Source organism: Peromyscus leucopus, chromosome 7, assembly GCF_004664715.2.
Source record: "Peromyscus leucopus breed LL Stock chromosome 7, UCI_PerLeu_2.1, whole genome shotgun sequence".
Lineage (NCBI taxonomy): Eukaryota > Metazoa > Chordata > Mammalia > Rodentia > Cricetidae > Peromyscus > Peromyscus leucopus.
The window spans coordinates 78,835,669-78,860,746 of NC_051069.1; the positions used below are offsets into that span (position 1 = coordinate 78,835,669).

Below are 25,078 nucleotides of genomic sequence, written 5' to 3' on the forward strand. Positions count from 1 at the left end.
AGGGTGTGCATGTCCACACACAGTAGGAAGCTGAGAGATCACATCCTTAACTGCAGGCATGAACTACAGAAGGGCAGGAAAAGATGGAGAGTGTAGGAGTACTAGTAAACTGGAAGTGGGGTGAGATTATGAACTCTTAGGCCACAAACACTTAGTCCCCAGTGGTATATTTCCTCCAGCAAGGCCACACTGCCTAAACCTCCCAAAACAGTGCTACCAACTGGGACTAAGTGTTCAAATGCCCAAGCCTATATATACACAACATACACACAGTAGTAATAAATAAACTATATTAAATAAAAAAGAATTAAAGGGAAAACTCACTAAATAGATACATGGTGCCTGAACAATTCATTAAGCAGGTTAGATTATCAACTTTCTTGCTTTGTTTCTAATAGCCACTGTGCCCTCCAACACTTGGAGTTGGCTCAGCTTGCTTTTCCAGTTGGATTATCACTCATCATTAGGGTATGACTCAGCCTTCTCATTCTTTTGTTTCACATTGTGCCCAGTGTAGTTCCCAAGGATGTTTACAATGAAGGTACTCAGCAAGATATGGACAGAACACAGTCTTGGATCTGGGACACAGATGGAAACAGGAGTGTAGATGTAACTGTCTTTTTAAATAAGAAACACAGAGCTGGTTCAGAGATGAAAGCCAAGAGGTCAGAGCAATAGCTAAGAGCTGAGATTAAAAACCTTACCCTTCACTGCCGCTACTGTCCTACCTCTCCGCAAGAGATCTACTTCCTGTGTGTTTGTCCTTTTTATTGACTTTCTATTCTGCCTTCTCATTGGTTGTCAACCCAACCACATGACCTCATCACTGCCTGTCTGTACAGACCTCCAAGTCTTCTATGGTTGGTATTGAGATTAAAGGTGTGTGTCTCCATGTTGGCTGTATCCTTGAACACACAGAGATCCGCCTAGCTCTGCCTCCCAAGAGCTGGGATTAAAGGCGTGCACCACCACCGCCCAGTTTCTGCTATGGCTTGCTATTAGCTCTGACCCCCAGGCAACTTTATTAACATACAAATAAAATCACATTTCAGTACAAATAAAATATCACCATACAGGAGGGTACCGTTGACAACCAAGGACTTTGAAAATATGAACTTTAGGGGCTGGAGAGATAGTTCAATGGTTAAGACCACTGGCTGCTTTTCCAGAGGTCCCAGATTCAATTCCCAGTACTTACAAGGTGACTCTCAACCATCTGTAACTCCAGTTCCAGGGGATCTGACTCTCTTTTGGCCTCTGTGGGCACCAGGTACCCCACTGGTACACAGGCATACATGTGGGCAAACCACTCAGACAAATAAAATAAATAAATAAAAAAAAAGTAAAAAATAACTTTAATGTGGCATTTCCTCCAAGCCTCTAATATGTTACTTGGCCTTGGAGGCTGGCCAAAGAAATAAGCGAGGCAGGTTATGTTGGCCAGGAAGGCCTTTGCTATGTTGCGTGCAAGTATCACAAAGACCAAGTAGTGAAGCCAGCCTTAGTAGTTCACAGTGGTGGAACTGGCAGACCCATACCAGGCAGTGGCAGGTTAATGTGATTAGTACCATGATAAGGTATTCTGGGGCCCTAAAGGGGTTGTAAGGACTTTCTGGAAGTCTGGAAATGACATAAAAGCTAGGCCTGAAAGTTTGACAGGTTTGTGCCCATCTTTTTCCTTTCATGCATTTGGCTCTGTCTAGCCATTCTGGTACAGAGATCAAATGGATATGTTGTCCTGACAACTTTCCATGACCATCACATAGAAAACAGACCTCTGCTTTCACGCAGTTTATTTTCTTCAATGTGCTTCTCGGTGGCTGGTTCTCTTTCTGTATTTCCCACCTGCTTCAGAGTCCGGAGTCCTCTGTTTCTCACAGCTGCCTCCCTCAGTCCTACTGTGAAACCTAGTGCTTTTTAAGAAGAGGGCATTTCCAGGATGCAGTGGACTATCAAAGGAGAGATCTCTAGCTTTGACGCTTCTGGGAGGGTAGATGAGGGGCCGAGCATGAGGAGAACTGATATAAACAACCCCTCTGGAGAAGGCTGAGAAGAGGGTAGACAAGCAGGTAGGAGCTACAGGGGCTACTAATCCACAGAGCCATACATCTTTATCAGGAATAGAACGTTTCAGACGGAGAGTCAGTAGCTGTTAGAAACCACGGACAGAGAAGCATTTCTGGACTGAATCCCTTGGGGGAAAAGGAGGGAGAGGGTCACAGAGCCCCGGTGAAATCGTTTTCCAACACTGCAAAGTGCTTGCTCCCCATGTCCAGAGGAAGAGAAGGTGTCAGTTATAGGCACCTTTGAGCAGAATGGGAGGCGTTGGGGAAGATTTCCTGCCACTGTCCAGCAAAACCTGCAGCTATCAGAGGTGGGGAGAGACAGTGGGACAGAAGAGGCTAGAGGGTGGGGAGGAGGACGACGATGACAAGGGACTAGAGGGGAAAACAAAACAAAACACAGTGCAGAAGGTGAGCGAACAGCAGACTTCTCATCTGCAGAGTTCAGCCCCGAGGGATGGCACTGCCTCATGTGGTCCAAAGGCCGGAAGGAACTGAGGCGGAGTCCCGGAGGATGACTGTGGAGAGAGTAGATGGTTATGCATTACACAGGTCCCCCTGGGGGCCGAGAGAGCTGGAGTGCAGAGAGATAGAAGTGAGCTCTTAGACGTCGTCGTCAGAGAGACTGCAAACGAGCTGTGCACCTTGGTGGGCTACACCAAAAGTGGCCAAGGGGAGAAGCAGGACCATACAAGTCCATCACTCTCAGGGAAAAACCAGGCTTAGTGAAGGCAGGAAGTAAAGGGGTGTGTGTGTGTGTGTGTGTGTGTGTGTGTGTGTGTGTGTGTTCCTTCTCCTGAGTCTGCTCCTGGAAGTATATAGGCTAAGGGGGACATAGAAGCCAGAGCAGGGGTGGGGGCTGGGGCCCAAGGACAGAAGGCAGGCGTCTGAGATGGTCTGGTCTGGGGGACAGGAGGCAGGGTTGGCTGGCCTCCGGCTCCCAGAGCCCCTTCTGAAAGTCTGTGGGTACTGTCTTGACCCACCAGAGTCTCCTGGCTGTTGGCTGAACTCTGTGCTGATTCTAGGGGAACGACACGGGAAAGCGTCCGACAAGGAATCAGTGGCCTTTACCTTGAGTGGGAAACTGCTGCCCAGTCTATGAGGGCCTAGGCCTCTCTGAGTTGACTTTGGACCCAAATCTAGAACCCCCAGGCCCTGCCTTCTCATTGTGCGATCTCGGTCCCTTGGGAGGTTTCCAGGTTCCCTTTTCAGAAGGGCCGGCCTGCCTGTCCTGGGAAGCATACCCAAGGGTGTCTCCTGAAGCACAGATTAGTGACAAGGCAGAAACTGCAGGAACTCCAGATTCTTTGGGGGACCTCGCAGGGTACAGGCGGCCTGGGCCTGCTCCACCACCAGGGGACGCCTGCAGCCCTGCAGGCGGTCGGGAGCCTGAGTTGGTGGGGTGGGGACTGCGGGTGCGGTCCCCTACTCGGCCCAGCAAGAGGTGGCCGGCCCGCAGGGCTCAGAGGCCCTGCGGGGGCGGGGCGAGGCCGGCGGGGGCGGGGGTAGGAGCTCGCCGGGCGGGGCGGGGGTGGGCGCCCTGCTCCCCCTCCCTCCTTCCTTTTCTTTCTTTCTTTCTCCGCTTCTCGCTCTCTTTCTTTACCTCGGCAGCTGGCCGAGGGGGCGGTCCTTGCAGTCTTTGTTGCCGGAGGAGCGAGTGCAGCTGCCAGCCGGCCAAAGTCGGGACCTGGACCTTGGGAGCTGCATGCGGCCAGGCGGTCCTGAGTCGGACCCCGGCCCCGGCTAGGACGCAAAGGGGACAGACGAAGGCGTGCGCTAGGGGTCGTCCCGCGGCCACCCCACTCTGGCTGGCCATGCGCGGTGGTACGAGTCTCCTCTTGATCCTGTGCGCTCTGGCGTCCGACGTCCCGGGACCTGCATCAGGTGGGTGGCTGAGCCTCTGGGACCCGCCTGACCCTGCCACCCTCCCCGCGTCCCCAATCGCTTCTCTGTGCACCCTGTGCTGGACGGGCTCCCCCTAGGATTACTAACGGGCCAGGGTCGGGTAGGCAGATTAGCGAAGCTGTACCCACCGGGAGCCATCCCTCAGTCTTCGCCTCAGTTGGCGTCCGGGACTTTCTCCTGGAGCGAGCTTGCACTCTTCGGGCTCCAGCTTCCCAGCCGCGCGTGCAGCGATGCGCGCACCTCTCCGTAGAGAGCGCTCCTCGGATGGGGCTGGACGAATCCTGAGGGACTCTTGTTTGTCACCCTCTGCTTTGGGTGACTCTCCTGGAAAGCAAGCTGGCTAGGACACTGTCGGGGACCGCGCCAAGTCGCAGGTCTGCTGGGGTGCGTCGCCGCGCCTCCCAGCTTGGCGGCGCGGGGGTCCGAGTCCCCACCGCCCTTGCATTTCCTGCCTCCCCCTCCCCCAAGTGTTGAAGGCACAGGGAGGAGAATGGGGAGCCGGAGCTTCTTCCTCCGCCCTGGGTTAACTCTCCCAGCCCCGCCCGGCCGGCCGGCCTCAGACGAGCCTCTGGCGAGCGTCCAGGCTCTTGTTTGGCTGCGACCTGCGTTGCAGCGCGCTTCTGGAGAGTCCGGAGCAGCCCGCCTGGGAATATGCGAGTCAGGGATGTGAGAGACCCCAGGCTTTGTGCTTAGGTAGCTCCAGGTCGGCTGGGGGCTGGTCAAGTATTAGGGAATGTATCTGCAGGTGAGGGATTCAAGGGTATTGCCAAGTAGATGGATTGGAGGGATGGATGAACTCTGGATGGATTGGACCAATATGGAGCGGGCAGGAGTGACCTCGAGGAAAATCTGCCCTGGGCGGGGTTAGGCTACTTGCCTTCCTGGTGCAGATACTGTATCTGTGGGCCCCGAATGTCAGGAACATTTAAACCACTGAGCGGAATGGCTGGGAGAGCACTGTTTTAGGGTTGATCTAACAGTAACCTTCAGGAAGGCAGTGTGTGGTCAGGAAGGCGGTGTGCGGTGTGTGTGTGTGTGTGTGTGTGTGTGTGTGTGTGTGTGTGTGTGTGTAAAATCATTTAGTGAGCACCTACTAGGACCCAGCCTTACTCTTACTCATTCTTATTTCTCACCATCTCTTAGTAAACCTGCAAGAAAGCTGACACGCATAAAACCCTCTTCTGTGAGGAAACAGGTTCAAAGACTAGCGTGAACTGCCAGTGAGGGCGGTGGAAAGAGAGGGCAGAAACAGGCTCTTGGGAAGTGTGTGTGGTCAGGGAGAGGTGCGCCTTTTAGGATTTTTATGAGGACCGAAATAGTGAAGGTCAGTTGCTTACTGCTGGGCAGTAACTGCCATGCCGTGGTCATTATCTTTATTACTCTTCTAGACAGACTCCATTGGATTTCAGGATGCTTTGGTGAGTCCTGCTATTTGGACTTGTTGCCTGGGGTACCAGCAGGCCAGGCACCCTCCCTTCACTAATCTGGGGACACCACCAGGGCCGAGTGTGTGTCTCTGGAAAATCTCTAGATCTGTAGTGTGGGGCCCTGCTGTTTCTGCTGTCAGGATCTCTGACTCTGAGGCTGTGAACCTCTTTGTCTTTTTTTTTTTTTTTTTTTCTTTCTAAGCCTGGACTCTTGCCACTGAATGGTACCTCAAAGAGCATGTCCTAGGCTAACTTTTAGAAAAATGTATACTATCTTTTTTTTTTTTTTTTTCTTCATGGACTCCCGGGGTGCCAGGCTCAGTCCTGACTGCCCCATTCCCTCACACAGGCTGTATTTCCCTCTGCATTGCTCTGCAAGCCCCGGTGTCTGTGTGCTGCGGTGCTGCAGGTCATTTGAAGGGCTGGATTGTAATTTAGGTTCTTGATAGGGAGGTGAGGGTTAGTCCAAGGTTGGCATTTCTCTGGCAGAATCCCTGACGTGCGAGTTGTCACCTAGGAGTGATATGAAGAGTCTTTATCACCGGAGTGTGTGTGGTGTGGCAGGTGCTCAGTCCCATCAAGGCAGCAGACCTTCTGACCTGGCAGAACACTTGGCCATGAGCCACTGGCACCCTGTCAGCTGGTGCCAGCTGCTATTCCAAGGGAATTTCAGCTCTGATGATCTGCTTCCCTGTAGGTCCACGTTGGTGAATGTATTTGAACCTGCAATTATCTCTCACGGCCACTAGGTGCTGATGGTTTTTGGCCACCAAAGTCTTTACCCGGGTCTTCCTGTAGGGAAGGCATTACTGAGAATTACTTATCTTTCAGTTCATCGTGCTTATCTTTAAGATGGTTTAAGGTTGGAGAGATGGCTCAGTCATAAGATGCTTGCCGAGCAAGGCTGAGGACCTGAGGTTTTCAATGGGCTGTCTCTGACGAAGATCTCTTCACCCTAGTCAATCCCAGTCTAAGCAAGCGGCGTCTCCTTCCTTTGCTTGGACGTTCTCTATACTGGGCCAGGGTGGGCACATACGCATGCGGTAAGGGGGGGCTGTGGATGTCTTGTGCCAACCTCTCTATTTTGAGTGTTTTTTTTTTTTTTTTTTTTTTTTTTTTTTTTTTTTTTTTTTGCATTTCCCTGGACTTTGGAACCCCAAATGATCCCAAATGGCTAGTAGCCGAGGGCACTGTGAATACACCAGGTACTGTGAACCCGGCATTTCATAACAGTAATGAGCAAACAAGGCTGGTGGAGAGACTTTTTTTTTTTTTTTTTAAGAAACAATGGATTCTTAGCCTGTTTATTGCTTTTCTCAGTTTGGTTAGAGATGACGTTTTTTATTGAGTGATGATGGCTAACAGGCAACCTATGTATACTCAGCCTCAGTACTGGGAACAGTAGTAAGCAGTGGAGACAGAGACAGATGGGGAACACAGGTCCTCCAAAGAGGACTTCCGGCTTTCCTCCAGCCACTTTTGACAGGTGGAAACTTAGGTCTGAGGTGTGTAGATGACAAGATTTCAAGGAAAACTGGGAATTGAAACTTTTGGAGAAAGATCATATAATTCTTAAACACTGGAAATTGACTAATTTTTTTCTTCAATATCTGTGCCAACAAATAGAAACAGGCCTGTAGTCTCTGGTCAAGGGGTGGTAGTCTCAAAATACTCTTATTAGGACACCAGGGTAGTAAGCATGCTATCTCCCAAAAGAACCCCTGGAAAGATATGATTACACAGTATATGCATCTTGGGACTCTGGAGCCCAAGACTTACAGAATAGCAGTGTGTGGGTTAGGTCCTAGGTGCCTGTAGCTTTTCAAAGCTCTGTAGGTAACTGGTCAGTTAGCTAAGTTCACTCCCAGTGGGAGATTTCCACACTTCCTCAGAGTCCAGTTCCCTGAGGCTTTTGCTAAAAAAAAAAAAAAAAAAAAAATGAAGCTTCCTCATCCTCTTTCTTGGAGATGCTGATTCAGTGAGTCTGGGATGAGGCCTGGGAATTTGTTTTTAAGAAAGTCTTGTCCAGGAAGTCTGGGAACTCTTTGCACTTACCACCCCTGAAGTTCATTGATTGGAAATACTTGCTCAGAGCTACACAGCAGTTCTTCCCAGGTCACTCGTCCCATGACTCTCAGAGAAGGCACTTGCTAGCAGGGCAGCCATGGGCAGAGGGCAGTGTCTTTTTTTTCTTTATTAAGAAATTTTCTACTCACTCCACATACCATCCACAGATCCCCCCTCCTCCCTCCTCCCACCCCTTCAGCCCTCTTTCCCGAGCCACCCCGCATCCCCCAAATCGAGGACTCCCATGGGGTGTCAGCAGAGTCCAGCACACTGAGCCTAGGCAGGTCCAAGCTCCTTCCCACTGCACCAAGGCTGTGCAAGGCATCACACCACAGGCACCGGACTCTCAGAAGCCTGGAGGGCAGTGTCTTGAGCAGAGGCACACCACGGGCATGTGAGGGGCACCCTGCATGAGTTCTGGCAGCGGACAGAGGGAGGATTTGGTTCCTCTGAGTAGACTTGACTGTGCCAACTTGGCAGGTTGTGTCAAAGAGAGTTCAGAATATATTTGCAGGACACTTGAACCAGAATATTTCTGTGGACCTGAGGGGTCACTGCTATGAACAGCCAGATATCTAAGGAGTAGTACCTGGACTGGATGAAACCTCAGTGAATCAGAGCAGTAAGTTTCCTCGCTGTGCCTGGAGTTCAGGCACTTCAGAGAGGGGTAGGGCTACAGGACAAGAGCAGGGACCCAGAGGACCAATGTAGGCAGGTGTGCACAAGAGGATTTGTTTTGTTTTTGTTCTGTTATTGCTGTCTTGAGAGTCTCAAATAATCTAGCCTGGGCTCAACCTCCTTATGTAGCTAAGGATGACCTTGGATTTCTGATCCTCATTCCTTCCCTTCCCAAATGCTGGGATCTATGTATGTCACCAGGACAAGTTTTGGCAAAGTTAGTGATTGCCAAAGGGCTTCATATATATGCTGCTCATCACTCTACAATCCAAGCCGTACCCTCAGCCCTCTGAGATTTCTTTTGAAGTCTAGTTATTAACTTCTAGGAAATATATCTCATCAAATTTCTTTGTATTGATGGTGGGGAACACAGACCTCTGATGTGATGTTACTGAGAAGCCATTTGGGAAATGGGGTCAAGTCTCAATTTTCTCACTCTCAGTGTGTGGTTATAGCCCACTTTACCACTCTGAGCTCTTGTTTGCTTTCTGACCTGGAAAGTAGTCTGACACACCTTATTCTTGGTGCCCTAACCTAGAGTCTTCAGCCTAAGGGACCACAAGTCCCAGGAAGCTAGGAACCTGGATTGGAAAATATTACATCTACAGTTTTTTATAACTTCAAGTGATATTTAGCATTTTCTTTAATTATGAATATGGCCAACACATTTAATTTATAGAGTGTGAATATTTAGTTTTGAACATTACCAGGGAATTCCAGCATTACCACATGAGTGTGGAGGCCAGAGGATGGCCTTGGGTGCCATCTTTAGGAATACCGTTCACCTCCATTGAGAAGGTGTTTATCATTTTCCTGGAGCTTGCCAATTTACCTGGGCTGCCTGGCCAGCAAGACCCAAGGGTCCTTCTGCCTCTACCTCTCCAATTCTGGGATTACGAGCATGCATCACCCGGCGGCCTGGGTTTTTATATGGCTTCCAGGGACTGAACTCATGTTTGCAGGGCAAGCACTTTACTGACGAAGCTATCTTCCTCAGCTCCACAAATAGTTTTTTGTTTCTTAACTTAAAAAAAAAAAAAAGATTTAGCTGGGGGCTGGTAACTCATGCCTTTAATCCCAGCACTTGGGAGGCAGAGACAGGTGGATCTCTGTGAGTACAGGCCAGCCTGGTCTACAGAGTGAGTTCCAGGACAGCCAGCTGGCTACACAGAGAAGCCCTGTCTGGAAAGACAAAAAACAAAACAATAGCAACAACAAAAGATTTATTTTATTTGTGTATGCTAAGTGTATGTGTGTGTAGTATGTGTGTAGGAGTCTGAAGAGGCCAGAAGAGGGTGCTGGATCCCCTGGAACTGGAATCACAGATGGTTGTGAGCTGCTATGTGGGTACTGGGAACTGAACCCAGGTCCTCTGCAACAGCAGTATATACTCTTTTTTTTTTTCTTGTTTTTCGAGACAGGGTTTCTCTGTGCAGCTTTGTGCCTTTCCTGGAACTCACTTTGTAGTCCAGGCTGGCCTTGAACTCACAGAGATCCACCTGGCTCTGCCTTCTGAGTGCTGGGATTAAAGGCGTGTGCCACCACCGCCCGGCCCAGTATATACTCTTAACTAAAGAACCTTCTCTCCAGCCCCACATAAGTTTTCTTGTCTCACTGATGCAGATTCTTTGAAATAAACCTTAATGTTCATTGCTGCTTCAAAACCACTACACCATTGTTAGACCTTGCTTAATGATCCGGTGAATGACCACACAGTTCTGCGCTTCATCTTCAAGGTTATCTTGATAGCTGTATTTCCATACAGTGGACTTCCTTGGTCTTCCTTATATCTTATGCATTTACAAACATTTCTCTGAGAAAGGGTGCCTGGGAAACAAATAAACAAGCAAACAAATAAACAATGTGAAGAATCTTTTTCCTTTCTGGTCAGTGTAAGAGGACGGAGTGATACAGAGAGTGATTTTCAAACCCTGAGGGCTTGAGCTGAGTGAGGTCTTTGGACATTCTTCAGCTCAGGAGCCCTTGCTTCACATGGACTCTTTCCAAGAGAGAAGTCAAGGATGCTCCACTGAGACAGGAGTAGAAAGGCACCAGGAAGCCCCATCTGGGTGGTCCTTCTCTCCATCCCAGGAGGCCAGTACACACTTGCACATCCCACAGGCATCTGAGGACACATTTTCTAATCCACGAGGCTAGTAACAATCCTAACAATGTCTGCTGAGTCCAGTGGGCATTGCTGTGTGTAGGGTGGCTCAGTACATTCAGTCCCCAGAACAGCCCCTGACTACATGTAGGTTCTGTTGTTATTCTAGTCTACACATTCATTCAACAAATATTTCCTAAAAAACGACTAAGTTCCAACCACTTCTAGAACTTGAAAAAAATTTCTTCAGCAAATAATATGAAGATTCTTACCTTCTTGGAAGTGATGATATTGGAAGGAGAGAGAAAACAAAGGGACACATAATAAAAAAAAAGTTAAGTGATGGGGTGTATCATCATTGCTGTGGGGGGAAATAAAGCAGGAAAAGGGGGACAGAGAAACCCCGTGAGTCACAATACTAAAATCAAATGGCCAAGAGAGACCTCACAGAAAGATGTTTGAACAAGGGCTTTAAGGAGGCTGTCATGCATGAACCATGTCAGAAACAGATACAATGCAGGAGGTGACATCAAGTTTGTTGGCTGTCATTCACCGTGCATTCCCTGCTTCACTCGGTGCTCATGGTCCTCAGCAAACAGGTTTGCTGTATGCGTGGTGGATGTGCACTCGTTAATGTATGTGTGTACACTTGTCTATGTATTCACGCACGTGGAGGTCACAGGTAGCTACTGTCTTTCTTCGGTTGCTCCCCACCTTAAGAGACAGAGCTTTTCACTGAACTCAAAGCTTGTCCATTCACCCAGTCTGGCTGGTCAATGCCTTTCAGGGACCTGCCTGTCTTCATACTCCTTTCCTCAGAGTTGGGGTTACAGGTATGTGCCACTTCACCTGGCATCATATGTGGGTTCTGGGGATCCAAACTCAAGTTCACACTGTTGTGCAGTGGTCTCTTAACCAACTGAGTCTTCTCTCCAGCCCACAATTTTTTTTTTTTTTTTTTTTTTTTTTTTTTTTTTTTGAGACAGGGTTTCTCAGTGGAGCCTGTCCTGGAACTCACTTTGTAGACCAGACTGGCCTCAAATTCACAGAGATTCACCTGCCTTTGCCTCCCAAGTGCTGGGATTATAGGTTATTTTATTCTTTTATTTTTTAAAATGTGTGTGTGTGTGTGTGTGTGTGTGTGTGTGTGTGTGTGTGTGTGTGTAGCATGTATGTACATGTGTAGAGGTCAGAGGGCAACCTCGGGTGTCATCTTAAGGACTACTGTCCACCTCCTTTGAGACATGGTCTCTTTTTGGTGTGGACCTCACCGATAGGCTAGAATAGCTGATCAGGAAGCCTGCTTTCCTGTCCGCCTGTCCAGTTCTGGGATTACAGGTTACCACACTTGGTTTTTCAAAACCTTGGTTTGGGGGATTGAACTTGGGTCCTTGTGCTTACATGGCAAGTTCTTTACCAACTGAGCCATCCCTCCCAGCCCCTGTTCTCATCTTAATTACTAATGTTAACTCTCTGCTGGCACATTACACTTTGCACAATAATGTCTAAATGTTACAGAAAAGGTTAAAGAGGCATCCAGCTTCAAAGTGGGACCAAATTAATTTCAAGAACTGCAAGACCAAAACTCCCAGAGCTGTTCAGGGTTCAGAGTTAGCAAATACAGGTCCAGGTGGCAGAGGTCTTGAGTGTCAATTTGAAGGGGAGCATCTGTCCCTGACAGGAAGACAAAAACAAAAACAAAAAAAAAACCTTCTTGATCTGAAGCCCCAGGACAGGTGAAGGTCCCTCACCATGGCAGTTTTCCTAGACAAGGCTTGTGGTGGTATTCTAATTGTACTGAAATGTGATTTTGATTGTATGTTAATAAATAAAGTTGCCCGGGGGTCAGAGCTATTAGAGCCATAGACAGAGTGTGGCGGTGGTGGCACACGCCTTTAATCCCATAGATCTCTGTGTGTTCAGGGATACAGCCAGCATTGGAAACATATGCCTTTAAGACCTAGGGGGCTGTACATTCAGACAGTGACGAGGCAGTCATGTGTTTGGATTTACAACCAATGAGAAGGCAGAACAAAATACTATAAAAAAAAAACAAAACAACGATTAGACAGGATATAGCTCTCTTTTCGGGAAGCTGGGACAGCAGAAGGAAGGGTGAGATTTTAGCTCTGAGTTCTGACCTCTTGGCTTTCTCTTTTACATTGTTTCTGTGTTTCTTATTTAATAAGACGGTTGGTTACATCTACAAAGGCTCATGACCTACGTGGTAGTAGGCTAGTGTGCCTGCTACATCTCAATCTTGGGGATCCTTTGAAGTTCAAAGTGAGAGGATTCCATCTGGTCTGAAACATGTCTGGTGTTTCTGGTATTATTTTGGTATAGCCACATGTTTCTTTCTTTATTGGCACACATAAGTTACAGTTAGTCCTCACGATGGGCTGGCAATAGCAGTTGTTCACTTGTATAAACAGGAGGTAGAGTCATTCTCTTTTGACACTTTACTCAAGATGGTGGGACTCTTGGTGAAGACTGTTGGACTAACTGAGGGCCAGTTTGACTTGAAAACTGCTGCTCTGACAACATGGTACTTCAGAGTAGAGGTGAAGAGAGATGATGGAAGACAGAGGGAAGAACAATACAAAATCCTGAGGTGGGGACACATCTGGCCTGCTGAGGGACATCAAGGGACTGGGGGTTCCAGGAGAGGAAAGTAAGGAGTAGGTGGAGATGAGACTGGAGAAGTCTCCTTGCCTAGGGCCTCATGGGCCAGTGCTGTGAGGTTATTTTATGTTTTAAGTCAGATGGGAGTAGCTGCAGTATTATGAGCAGAGTGAGATCGTGAGTCCTTCTGGTTGCCATGTTGAAAATGAGTTGACAGAGGGCTCCTGAGGTGTAAGCAGGGAGACAGATGAGTTAAAAGTCACCGTAAGAAGCCGGGCTGTGGTGGCTCATACCTTTAATCCCAGCACTCGGGAGGCAGAGGCAGGTGGGTCTCTGTGTTTGAGGACAGCCTGGACAGCCAGAACTGTTACATAGAGTAACCCTGTCTTGAAAAAAAAAAACCACTAACAACAAAAAGTTCCTGTAGGAATTCAGACAGAGAAACTGAGGCATGGAGTGATGAAATAGCAAAGCTGGTAAGAAGCATAGTGAGGGGTTTAGTTTTGCTCTTCTGAGATAGGGTGCTGTTATGTCGTGGGGACTGCCCTCCTACTTCCTACGTGGTCTCAGTCTCTTGAAACTCCTCAGTGCTCGGGATTACAAGCCTGCCTCACAATGCCTAGTCATGGAGGGATCCTGACCCCAGCTGTCATTTCTTAGCTGCCCCCTTCTCTAGTTCCTGGTGATCATCTAGTACAGTAGTTCTCAGTCTGTGGGTTACAACCCCTTCGGGGTCGAACGACCCTTTCACAGGAGTCGCTAAAGACCACTGAAAAACATAGATGTTTACATTATGATTCATAACAGTAGCAAAATTACAGTTATGAAGTAGCAATGAAAGTAATCTTATGGTTGGGTGTCATCCCCACATGAGAACCTGTATTCAAGGGTTGCAGTATTAGGAAAGCTGAGAACCACTGGTGTAGAACTTTGAGTCTGCCTTGGACCCGAATGCTGCTTTCTCTCTGCAGGTCTTGCAACCAAGGGCCGGTCGGCTTTGGATATCGTGCACCCAGTGCGGGTGGATGCTGGAGGCTCCTTCCTGTCCTATGAGCTGTGGCCACGGGTACTGCGCAAGCGAGATGTGTCTGCCACCCAGGCCTCCTCTGCTCTCTACCAGCTGCAGTACCAAGGGCGGGAGCTGCTCTTCAACTTGACCACCAACCCTTATCTCCTGGCACCCGGCTTTGTGAGTGAGATCCGGCGTCGCAGCAGCCTAGGACACATGCACATCCGAACCCGTGTCCCCACCTGCCATTTGCTTGGTGACGTGCAGGACCCAGAGCTGGAAGGCGGCTTTGCAGCCATCAGCGCCTGTGATGGCCTAGTGAGTTCTCTGGGATCCATGTGGGGGAGGGCCTGGGGTTGGCATGACATTGACTCTGCCTGGTGGCTTTTTGGTCAATATACCTTTCCTCTGCCGGCGTCCGTGTTCACAAGGGAAACAGAAATGACAGTGCAGACCTCCTTGTTCTGAAGGACAGAACGTTTGAAAGTTTTATGTGAGCCAGATGCCAGTTGGCCTTGGTTTTTGTCAAGGTTTGGACCCAATCCTTGAACTTCTGAAAATGTCCCAGAGACTCTCATATGGAAGAGAGCTTGCAGAGGCCAAGAAAGCCGTTGGGTGCTTACTTCTCTGGGGTGTCGGTGATGACGGAATCTTTGCAGACTCTCTTAGGCACGCGCCCCTTGCCTTTAGCCTTGCAGCCCAGATTAGGGATCCCCTGAAACCTCTCTCTTCCTACCTCTGTCAGCCTCTAAGACAGTTCTGCCACTGCTGCAGCCCTAATTGCCTGTGGGGTTCCACTACCAAAGACTAAACGAGCTTCCACTCCAGGCGGCATCCGTCTGCTTTCTGCGACATCAAGCACCCTAGGGTGTATAGCCGGACTGGGGGTGTGCACACACAACAACCATCCACGGCTTTCAGAAGGCTCTTGGCCAAAATGGCTCAGGTGAAAACTATGGGACCAGCAACAGGTACTATGAACTGCAGAATGCCTAGGCTTGGGAGGCCTATCAGTAACATATTCTGGTTTAGGAGCTCATGCCTGCTTCTCAGGTTCAGTTCATCTCATTGAGCCTGCCTGGCAGCTGGGCAGAGATCTCCTTCCCATTCTGTAGATTAAGAAACAGGCTCCCAGAAGACCTTGCCTGAGGTTACCAGTCATTCAGAGATTTTGGAGGCTGATTCAAAACCCCTCTGTAGTCCCTTAAAGCAGGGGTACTTTCTAGTACTCTGGATTTCTTAACTCTGTGTGACCCAAGGGGTCTAATCGGTGCTAGTGGGGAAGTCTAAAGGAGGTGACACCTTCTCTATTGGAGTCCCAAGCTTGCTCCAAAAGTGGCGGGCTGCCTGGATGCTTCCCATGGTCCTCTGTTCTCTGAACTCTGTGCCAGGCAGATGTGCCCAAAGAGTTCCTGCCAGCTTCATTTCTCTGGCCAGCTATGGACCCAAGAAACAGGATATCTTGGTGGTCATGGCAACTGTGCGTCTTGGGTATGACAGAGCTGCCTTTGGAGTGATTCATTGCCTCAGGGAGGCTGAAGAGGTCAATGAGAAGTAATGGCCAGCTGGGAGGGGGCATGGTGGCTGGCAAAGGAGATGCAAAACATCCCGAGGGCCTGGCCGTGGGCCACCTACTCAGGAGGGCTGTCTGGGACTGTGTAAAATGTCATCTTGTCAGATTCCGACGCAGACCTCTTTCTCCCTCCTCCTTGAGGTGGTGGTGGTGGAGCAGAATCCTTGGAGATGTTTCAAGAGGCTTCTAGTAAGGGCCAGAGCTTTGCTTTGAAGCCTTTGGCTGTGTAGAATGGCAAGGAAAGAATTAGCAATCGACCAGCAGGAGGAGCCGCCCTTTCTATCTGTGGTGGGTTCAGGTTGGGGAGGTGAGGCTTGGCTGGGCAGGCCAGGCCTCTGGAGTATGTGGAAAGGGAACCAGGTACCAGTCCTTCTTCTGTGACCCTGGCGCATCTTCCCCAGAGAGGTGTGTTCCAGCTCTCCAATGAGGACTACTTCATTGAGCCTCTGGATGGAGTTCCAGCTCAGACTGGACATGCCCAGCCCCACGTGATCTACAAACACCAAGGCTCTGAGCAGCGGACCCAGCAGGATGACTCAAGGGCTCCAGGCACCTGTGGGGTGCAAGGTATGTACCTCCCTACGGAGTTGGGGCTAGGGATGACCTGCAGACACATGTCCTTTCTAGAAGCCTCTCTCAACACCCTCATGCCCAGTTTCCTTGAATTAGAGGGACACAATATTCTAGCGGACATGCCACTATAGCCTTCGATGTCTCATTAACCTGTGGCATGGACTTGCCAGGTCCCCTGGACTGTGTTTCCTGCTGCTGCTCACCTCCTTTGTCCACTTTGACAGACACTTCATCTTCCTCTGCTCTCTCTGCATATTGCTTACGGTGTCTCTGACTCCATCCATCATTCTTCCTCAGGTGGCTGGGCTGTCCGTAGCCAGTTCCAGCAGGGACACTGGTGAGGTGCCTCCTGCCTCTCTTTTCTGCTTCCACTCCCGACTAACCAACCCGTGTTATTGGGGCCTTACATTTCAGTCCCTGGTGGGGGGAGGAGAGTCTCACCCACTCCATCTGTGCCCGTCAGTGTCCCCAGAGCTGGAGCGTCGGCGAGAGCGCTGGGAACAACGGCAGCAGAAGCGGAGGCAGCAGCGGTCGGTCAGCAAAGAGAAGTGGGTGGAGACCCTGGTGGTGGCCGATGCCAAGATGGTAGAGTACCACGGGCAGCCACAGGTGGAGAGCTATGTGCTGACGATCATGAACATGGTGAGGTTGCCACGCTTGCTGCAAGGGTGGTGGGGGTGTCTGGGAGGGGGCGTTGAAATGAGACCCTAAGGGAGAGCTGGGTGGGAATGCCACCAGGCTGGCTTCCAGACAGAGGGTCCGATTCCAAGCACGAAGGAGGTTTCCAGGCCTCAAGTCTAGAGAGAAACACAGCGCGGCAGGATCTCTAGGAGAGTGCTCTGGCACAGGACATGGTAGACATGGTTGTAGGGCTTTTTGGACCTTGAACTGCACTTCAGTGCCCCTCCCTTGCCCCGGACTATCCAGAGGGCTGAGCAGTATGCTGTGCTACCCTGCCGGGAGGGGTGAGTGAAGGCTGGGCCACCCCAGCCCTGTGCCTGCCTAAGAGTGTGCGGTCTGCTTGTTTCACACGCTCTGCCCTGAACAAACCCCTCCCTGCCTTATGTCAGGATCTGTGCTGAGTGCTGAGAACAGACACACCCCGTTAGAAGAGCTCCACCTGAGACATCTACATGTCTTAGAGATGGGAATGTCTGCTCGATTTAAGGTCTTCTAGCTGGTGACCTTGGGCAGGTCTATGAGCTGGGGAGGACAGAAACACTTGGTGGACTGGACACACTACTCTTGACTCCACCTGACAGTTGAAATGCATCTGGGATGCATGGGCTTAGCAAGTCCGGGTAGGCAAGACAGAGCTAGGCAAGGTAGTCTGGGTCTCTAAAGACCCACCCAGTGGGGATTGTGGCTGATCCTCCTGCCTCAGTCCTGACTGTAGGGTCAGGGCCTCCTTCCCAGATCCCTCCTTGAAGGGCAGATAGGAACCTGCAGGCCACCAGGCTGATCCTTGTAGCCCCTCAGAAGAAAAACTCTCAGTACTGCTCTGTCTGTCCCCTAGGCCAGGGCTCACTCACTGCCACCTTAAAGGAAGTGCCTCTGAGGTCAGCTAGCATGGATGGCTGTGAAACCAGGGTTCAAAAGAAGGGGCTGCAGCCGTGGATGATGTCCACCTGCTAACATCACAGTCCCACTGTGTGAGTCTGAGTGAGCGAGTATAGTCCTGAGGTAGCCTTTCCAGGCTTGGATACCATCACTGGTTCCTTGCTCTTTAGGGAAGAAAAGGCCTCTGAGGCCTTCTGCTTCAGGGGCCTCACTCAGGCTTCTTTGCTGAACCTGGTCTGCACAGGGAGGTGGCCACTGAAGGCCAGGCTGTAGGGGGCTATTGCTGAATAACAGGGCTTGGCCTCAGGACAGGTGAGGAAGGGCAGGGTAGGGTTATCAGCCCTGAGGTCCTGTTCTTCCGAGGTAGCAGCTTGGCTGGGATTCCCTATAGTCAGCAGCAGAGTCTCTTAGGGGTCCAGACTTAGGCACAGTGAGACCTACCCAGACTTAACAGGCTCTCACAACATCCGTTGGGTGACTAGGGATCAGGCGTTTTGTTTCAGGGCTCACAGGTTCTATTGGGAAGAGGTGGGGTTGGCCTTCACATTCTCCTGTAGGTGGTTAAGGGGCTGACACCCAGCCTCAATATGGGGTGACGGTAGCCCCTGGCATCACTTTATCTTCATTTTTGACTTCAGAAGGCCATCTACCCTCAACATTCCTCCTTTTCCTTAAGAATAATGTCTAGGGCCTAAGAGATAGTCCAGTTGGCAAAGTGCTTCCAATCCCCCGAACTCACTTAAAAAGGCCAGATAAGGTGACATGTACTTGTCACCCCAGTGCTGGAAGGCAGAGGCGGGTAGGTCTCCAGGGCTCACCAGCTAGACAGCCTAGCCTAACCAGCGAGCTTCAGGTCAGAGAAGAAGCTGTCTCAAACAAGGTGGAGGCTTTTGAGAGAGAGCTTAGCAGGTAAAGGCACTTGCCTGGAAAACATGGGCATCTGAGTTTGATCTCCAGAGCCCATGGTAGAGGGAGAGAATGGACAGACCCTTGGAGGTTGGCCTCTGACCTCCTCACATGTGCATGCTACACAAGTGCCCACATGCACGCATTGTTTATAGGCAGCCTAATAATAAATCAATTAAACAAACAAGATAGTTTCTGAGACGTGATAGCCAAGGTTGAGTTCTGACCTCTACACACATGCATACTCCTCCCAAGTCTCCCTTCCTATTTAGATACTATTTTTCTTTAGGTATTGTGAGCAGTCACAACCAACCTGCCATCTGTACCCTGGGGACCTGACAGCTGACCCCAGTTGTGACCTGGCCTCCTCTTTTCTGTGGGAGTTTTAAAGGGGCTGGTGGCTATTGGTATTCAGTTCTCTGCACCCTGGTACACTGTCTGTCTCTAGGGGAGGCCCTTAGAGCATTGTCAGTAGCCATGGGGCCTCTGACAGATAGGAACATACCCACCCTCGTCACTCCAGAACTGCCATCCTCAGAAAGGACAGGAAAGCAGAGTGGTGGGGGCTCCATGTTGGCACCTGACCCCATCTTAGCTCTCAGGATCCATTCATATCTGCTCCTTGAGAAGGCTTGGTTTCCCCAGGATAAAAAGAGAAGCGTCGGAGCCCATGTTATGCAGCAGCTGACATTCAGTGCTCTGGGCTGCTGTTGGCTTTGTTGGGGGGCGGGGGCAGGGGCAGGCTCGGGTGAGGGAGGGGTCAGTATCTGCAAGCAGATCTCAAGCTATTGTTCAGAACAGGCCAGAGCCCTAGGAAGCTACTTGGAAGGATTTTGTGCATGGTGGTCCATCACTGCTGGGTGGGGGCTGTGTGAGTGCAGGTGTGGAGATGGGCAGGCACAGCGCCCACACATCCACAGTGATGTGAGCAGCTAGTGTGCACCTGAGAGTGATCTTGTGTGTGGTCAGATGTGCCTCTTCCTGGGTGGCTGGGGTGGGCACTGGGTTCCATATCCCATATCCTAGTTGTAGCCTGATCCCCTCTGGCACCCTCTCGGATAGGTGGCTGGACTGTTTCACGACCCCAGCATCGGGAACCCCATTCACATCACCATTGTGCGCCTTATCCTGCTGGAAGACGAGGAGGTGAGACGTCATATAGTCCTAAGCTGTTCCCAGCAATGACCAGGGCTCTCCTGCCCTGTGCCTTGAGTACCCTACATGGGAGGACATGCGTAGGCCTCCTTGGCCATCACAGTATCCTCCGACACCTCTGGCCCCTGAGAGACTTTCTGTCAGGTCACAGACAGAGGGGTGGAGGCTGGAGAGCCCGGTTGCTCCGTCCCTTACCTCTCTGACGCCTGCCTCGGTGTGGAGGCAAATCGGGCTTGTCGCTCCGAGCTCCGTATGAGGCATGAGCCACCCCTCTTTCTGTCCCCAGAATGACTTAAAGATCACGCACCATGCAGACAACACTCTGAGGAGCTTCTGCAAGTGGCAGAAGAGCATCAACACCAAGGGGGACGCCCACCCGCAGCACCACGACACGGCCATCCTGCTCACCAGGTACCTCGCCAGGAAGGGAGGGAGGGCCTTAGAATTGAGGGATGTTGGGCTGGAGAGATGGCTCAGAGGTTAAGAGCACCGACTGCTCTTCCAGAGGTCCTGAGTTCAATTCCCAGCAACCACATGGTGGCTCACAACCATCTGTAATGAGATCTGGCGCCCTCTTCTGTATACATAATAAATAAATAAATCTTTAAAAAAAAAAAAAAAAGAATTGAGGGATGTCATGTCACTGTCATACAGAGACACCCCGCAGCCACCGCAGCCACCCAGGCTCCCCACGGTAATGTCTTGCCCAAAGAAGCTTAGATAACACAAGGCAGAAGTGGCCAGAGGTGCGTGCAATCCAAAGATGTGTTCAGGACTCACCAGTTCTACATGCATGTGTGTGTGTGGTGTGTGAGCATTGTGTGTGTGTGTGTGTGTGTGTGTGTGTGTGTGTGTGTGTATGAACGGTGTGTAGTATATGTGTTTACGCTGTATGTATGTGGTCTATATATGCATGTGTGATGTGTGTGGAGTCTGTGGTATGTATGGTATGTGTAGAGTGTGTGTGTGCAGTGTTGTGCTATTCAGTTGTGCAGGTTGGTGGCCAAGAATCCATTTGTAGAACACTGGCTTTCAGACACTCTTATGCTCTTTATTTTCTATTGCAGTTCCTTCCCTCTCTCCTACTCTCTGGGGCTCTATTTTATTTTATTTTTCCAACTTTTAAAAGTTATATTTATTTACGTGTGTGTGTGTGTGTGTGTGTGTGTGTGTGTGTGTGTGTGTGTTTACATGCATGCCATAGCACATGTGTGGAACTCAGAGGACAGCTTGCAGCCATTGTTTCTTGTCCTCCATTGTGTAGATTCCAGAGATCTAACTCAGGACCTCAGGCTGGTCACAAGTGCCTTTGCCCATTGAGCTGTCTCTTGGGCTCAGAGCCCGTATTATCGTGTGTTATCTTCCCTCGGCTGGGCTACGGCAGCTGGAGTGGTACCAACATTGTTTGTTCTAGGCACACATCCCTTCCTGGGGTCCCAGTGTGTTGGAAAGGTTGTGTGTGAGCAAAAGCACCTGCTTCTAAAATGGCCATATGTGGGTCTGATGTCAGAGTGGTGAGAAGCACCACCCTTGCTACCTGACCTGGGCTGGCCTGGGCTCCTCCTGGCCCTCTTGGCATTGGACTGAAGCCAGCCTGTGACCGCTTCTTTCTTTGCAGGAAGGATTTGTGTGCAGCCATGAACCACCCCTGCGAAACCCTGGGCCTGTCTCACGTGGCTGGCATGTGCCACCCTCACCTGAGCTGCAGCGTCAGTGAGGACACGGGCCTGCCACTGGCCTTCACTGTGGCCCACGAGCTAGGACACAGGTAACTCACCTGCCCCCGCTGCCAGACAGAAACCCGACTTTACCTTTCCATGCTTGGGCACCAGCCAGGGAGGATCATGGGTCACAAAACCCCAGGGGACAATACTGTCCGAGATGGCTGTCCCAACCACAAAGCCCCAGGACTGTCCCTGTTTTCTTCAACAAGACTTCCTCCCGTAAGCAGGAGAGAAGGCCTGCTTGGGGCATCACTGAGGCCCATCTGCAGGGTGTCACGTGAGAGCGATGGGGGATGGCTGGTCAGTGTGTGGAGGCTTGGCCACCCCCTTTATTGCCCTCGGTGCTGGCATCCTTGACTCTTGTCACTTTGCTTCCATTCCTGCCCACTCTGTGACCCTGGGCAAGGTGCCATGTCCTTCCTGGGCCTCTGTGTGCCCCTCATAGACAGAGGGGGCTGGAGTGAGAGCAACGTCACCTCTGCCCGTGGCTCCTGTGTAGCGTGGCCTATGCCCTTCGCCACCTGTGCCAGGGTTGGTTATCTGGTGAACCGGCTCCCAGAGAGCTCTGTGGGCCAGAGGACTTGGGCTGGGCGACAGCCATGCCTGTGTTGGTGGCCTCAGTTCTGTCCTGGCTGTGTTCTTACTCTGGCTAGTTGTTACCTTGGCCTCTCGGAGGCTCTCTGGGGTGAGGAGGGTTAAGTGGAGTTAGTAGTTGGCATGGTTCCTGGTTCAAAGCTGGTGCTCAGGAACGTTTTCTTGGGCTCTCTGTAGGGATGGTCTCTTGAGATCTTCCTGGGAGGTGGTAGCTCAGACCTCTTAACTCAAGTTTACAGCCTGAAGTCACCCTGGGGCCAATGAGGATATAGGGCCACAATAGACTCTCATCCGCATCTCCTGGATTGCCATTCTTGGCTAGCTCTGGGCACAAGGATGGGCTCTGATGGTCTCAACACAGGTTCACTTCAGGCTCAGCCTGGTACATGTAGATGGGAACCCCAGGGAACCCCACTGTCGTCCCCATATTGTGTATTCAAGAAACAGGCTCAGAGAGGGTGTGTGACTTTCTCAAGGCCACACAGCCGTGAGGTGACAGAGCTAGCCCCGGGAATTGGGACTGTACCCCTTGCAGACCTCCCATGGAAGGAGGCCTGGTGGCCCTCCCGCTGCTCACCTGCCCCTGGGGCCTGTGCTCTCACGCAGTTTTGGCATTCAGCATGACGGCAACGGCAATGACTGTGAGTCCATTGGGAAACGGCCTTTCATCATGTCTCCACAGCTCCTGTATGACGGAGGCATTCCGCTCACCTGGTCCCGCTGCAGCCGCGAATACATCACCAGGTTCCTCGAGTAAGTCCTTCCCCGGGCCTGGTGGCCAGGCCCCGTCTCTGCGGCCATTGTCCCATGGCGGGGATGCAGTGCCAGGCAGTGGGGTGTGGGGAGAGCCTGGTAGATGCGGGGCTTCAAGAGTCCTCTGGACCAGTGCACCTGTGCTGTGGTGCTGTGCCTTGGTGGACGGGCAGGAGCTCGTGGGGGCCCAGCTAGGAGAAGTGTCAGGCGCCATCCAGGGCAGGGAGGTGAGCCCGCTGCAGACAGGGAGGGCTATTACTGTATGCAGTCAGGAAGATGCTGGCAGTCAGGGCTGGCAAAGAGGGGTCCTGGGGGATGGGTGGCCAGCTTCACAGCCTAGTGAGGCCAGACGAAGAGGAGCAAAAAATAGAAGGCTTTTCCTTCCTTCAGTCTCTTACTTTGTTGAGCTATTTTGTATTCTTACTTAATATTCTAAGTAAGAAAAAGGGTCAAATCTAGATTATTTTTTTTACACTTCTTTATTTATTGGGATGCACATGGGTGGAGGTCAGAGGACAACTTGAGGGCATGGGTTTTCTAGATTTGTCAAGCGTGTTCTGGGGTTTTAACTCACGTTGTCAGACAAGTGTCTATCTGCTGAGCCATCTTCCTGGCCCTAAATTCTTTCCCCCCCTTTTTTCTTCCTCCTCTTGTTTTTAAAGTTAAAAACTCTCTCTTCCTCTCTCCCTTTCTCCCCCTCCCCCTCTGTCTGTCTCAATAGGGTTACTCTATGTAGTCTGGCTGTCCTGGAACCCAGGCTGGCCTCAAACTCACAGAGATCTGCCTGCCTCTGCCCCCTGAGTGCTGGGATTAAAGGCGTATGACACCACACCTGACTCACGATCTCTCTTTTTAAAAATTATCAGTGGGTATATTTGTGTGTGTGTGTATACATGTATGTGTGTGTGTGTGTGTGTGTGCGCGTGTGTGCGTGTGCACACCACAGTGCACACATGGAGCTCAGAGGACCCCTGTGTGCAGTCAGTTCTTTCCTTGCACCTTTATGTGAGTTCCGGGCATCCAATTCAGGCTGCCAGGCTTGCATGGCAGAAGCCACTTACCCTGCTGAGCCTCCTCAGTGGGCCCCTAACCAACTTCTGAGCACACATTCTACCATTCACTTTTGCTTTGTACAGGGCCACGTGTGTGGTACTGCTGTTCAATCCCAGAGCCTCAAGCATGGCCAGGCATGCTCTTGGAGACCTTGCTACATGTCCGCCCACTGGTGCCAGCTTGATCTTAAATGCCACTGTCAGCTTTTAAGACGCAGGATGATCACAGCTGCACAACTGGCCTTTCTGAGTGATCTTCACTAGGGCAGTGGAAATAGTGAAGGAAACTGTTCAAACTACTTGTCATTTTTCTGAGTGCTTTCCTCTATATGTGCGTTCATTCCTGATGGTCCACCTTCTGCTTACTGATAAGGAACAACCCCAAGAAAAGATCACTGTCTTGTCCTTTCCTCTTGTGTCGTCGCTGTTTGCACAGTCATTGGCTGATGCAGGGATGGAATCTGAGCAAGGAGGGACGTGGGGGCTTCTTAGTTGGCCCTGTTTCCAGAACCAATGCTTCTTTCTTCATTGGAAGCAAGTTGGGGTTTGGGTGGCAGTACAGCCTCTGGGGCTGTCCATACTCCTCTCTCACTGTAGGCATGGCACTCTTATCTGCGTGGATTCCCTCCCCCTTTTAGAGGGTTTCCAGACATGCCGTGGGCCATCAGGAGGATCCAGGGCTTCTGAAGAAGAGTGAATGCTATACACAAACAGAGCGACAAAGAACATTGGGTGCAGACACTGTGCATTTCTTTGGCTCGTGCACATGCTCCTGTGTCCTTTCAGATCTTGCTTACAAAGCTGAGGTTCAGAGACATTGAAAAATTAAAAATGTCAACAGCAGAATCTTTTTTTTTTTTTTTTTGAGTAAAACTGAAATTTATTATAAGCCACAGTCCACCGCCTGGCTCAGCCTCCTTTCTTATAGAACCCAGGACTATGAAGCCCCACCCACCATGGGCTGGGCCCTTCCCCATTGATCACTAACTGAGAAAATGCCTTACAGCTGGATCTCATGGAGGCATTTTCTCAACTGAGGCTCCTTCTTCTCTGATGGCTCTAGCTTGTGTCAAGTTAACACACAAAACCAGCCACTATACCACCCCCAGCTTCTCTCTAGGCTGGATACTTTCCTAGACTATCCCTAAAATTGTCACAGAGAGGCTTCCTGTTTCCTGGATTCCATGCTTCTGAGGGATTATCTTTTGTTGTTGTTTTGATGGAGCACACCCTCAGGCATCTATCCAAAGTGGGCACATTGAGGTAAACGGTCTGTCTGAACATGCCTTTGCTCTTCTTTAACATAAGCTTGG

The 25,078-nt window shown here is 50.6% G+C and overlaps 1 protein-coding gene and 1 long non-coding RNA gene across 4 annotated transcripts in view; one reads left to right on the forward strand and one right to left on the reverse strand.

Annotated features, from left to right (window-relative positions):
- Positions 1 to 1,776: 1,776 nt before the first annotated feature.
- LOC119088357 lies at positions 1,777 to 3,489 on the reverse strand. The gene is made up of 2 exons (XR_005092018.1): positions 3,308 to 3,489; positions 1,777 to 2,581 (listed from the first exon to the last, which is right to left on the reverse strand). It is a non-coding gene; the product is annotated as an uncharacterized LOC119088357 (long non-coding RNA).
- A 106-nt stretch (positions 3,490 to 3,595) lies between these two features.
- Positions 3,596 to 25,078, forward strand: part of Adamts7 (ADAM metallopeptidase with thrombospondin type 1 motif 7) — a 50,096-nt gene continuing 28,613 nt past the window's right edge. For all 3 annotated transcript variants that reach the window (XM_028865964.2, XM_028865961.2, XM_028865960.1), the window contains exons 1-8: positions 3,596 to 3,947; positions 13,838 to 14,193; positions 15,850 to 16,015; positions 16,485 to 16,663; positions 19,550 to 19,633; positions 19,929 to 20,053; positions 21,261 to 21,410; positions 22,567 to 22,713. In XM_028865964.2, the coding sequence (XP_028721797.1) occupies positions 3,878 to 3,947; positions 13,838 to 14,193; positions 15,850 to 16,015; positions 16,485 to 16,663; positions 19,550 to 19,633; positions 19,929 to 20,053; positions 21,261 to 21,410; positions 22,567 to 22,713 (1,277 nt within the window). In that variant the 5' untranslated portion in view covers positions 3,596 to 3,877. The remainder of the gene's footprint in view (positions 3,948 to 13,837; positions 14,194 to 15,849; positions 16,016 to 16,484; positions 16,664 to 19,549; positions 19,634 to 19,928; positions 20,054 to 21,260; positions 21,411 to 22,566; positions 22,714 to 25,078) is intronic.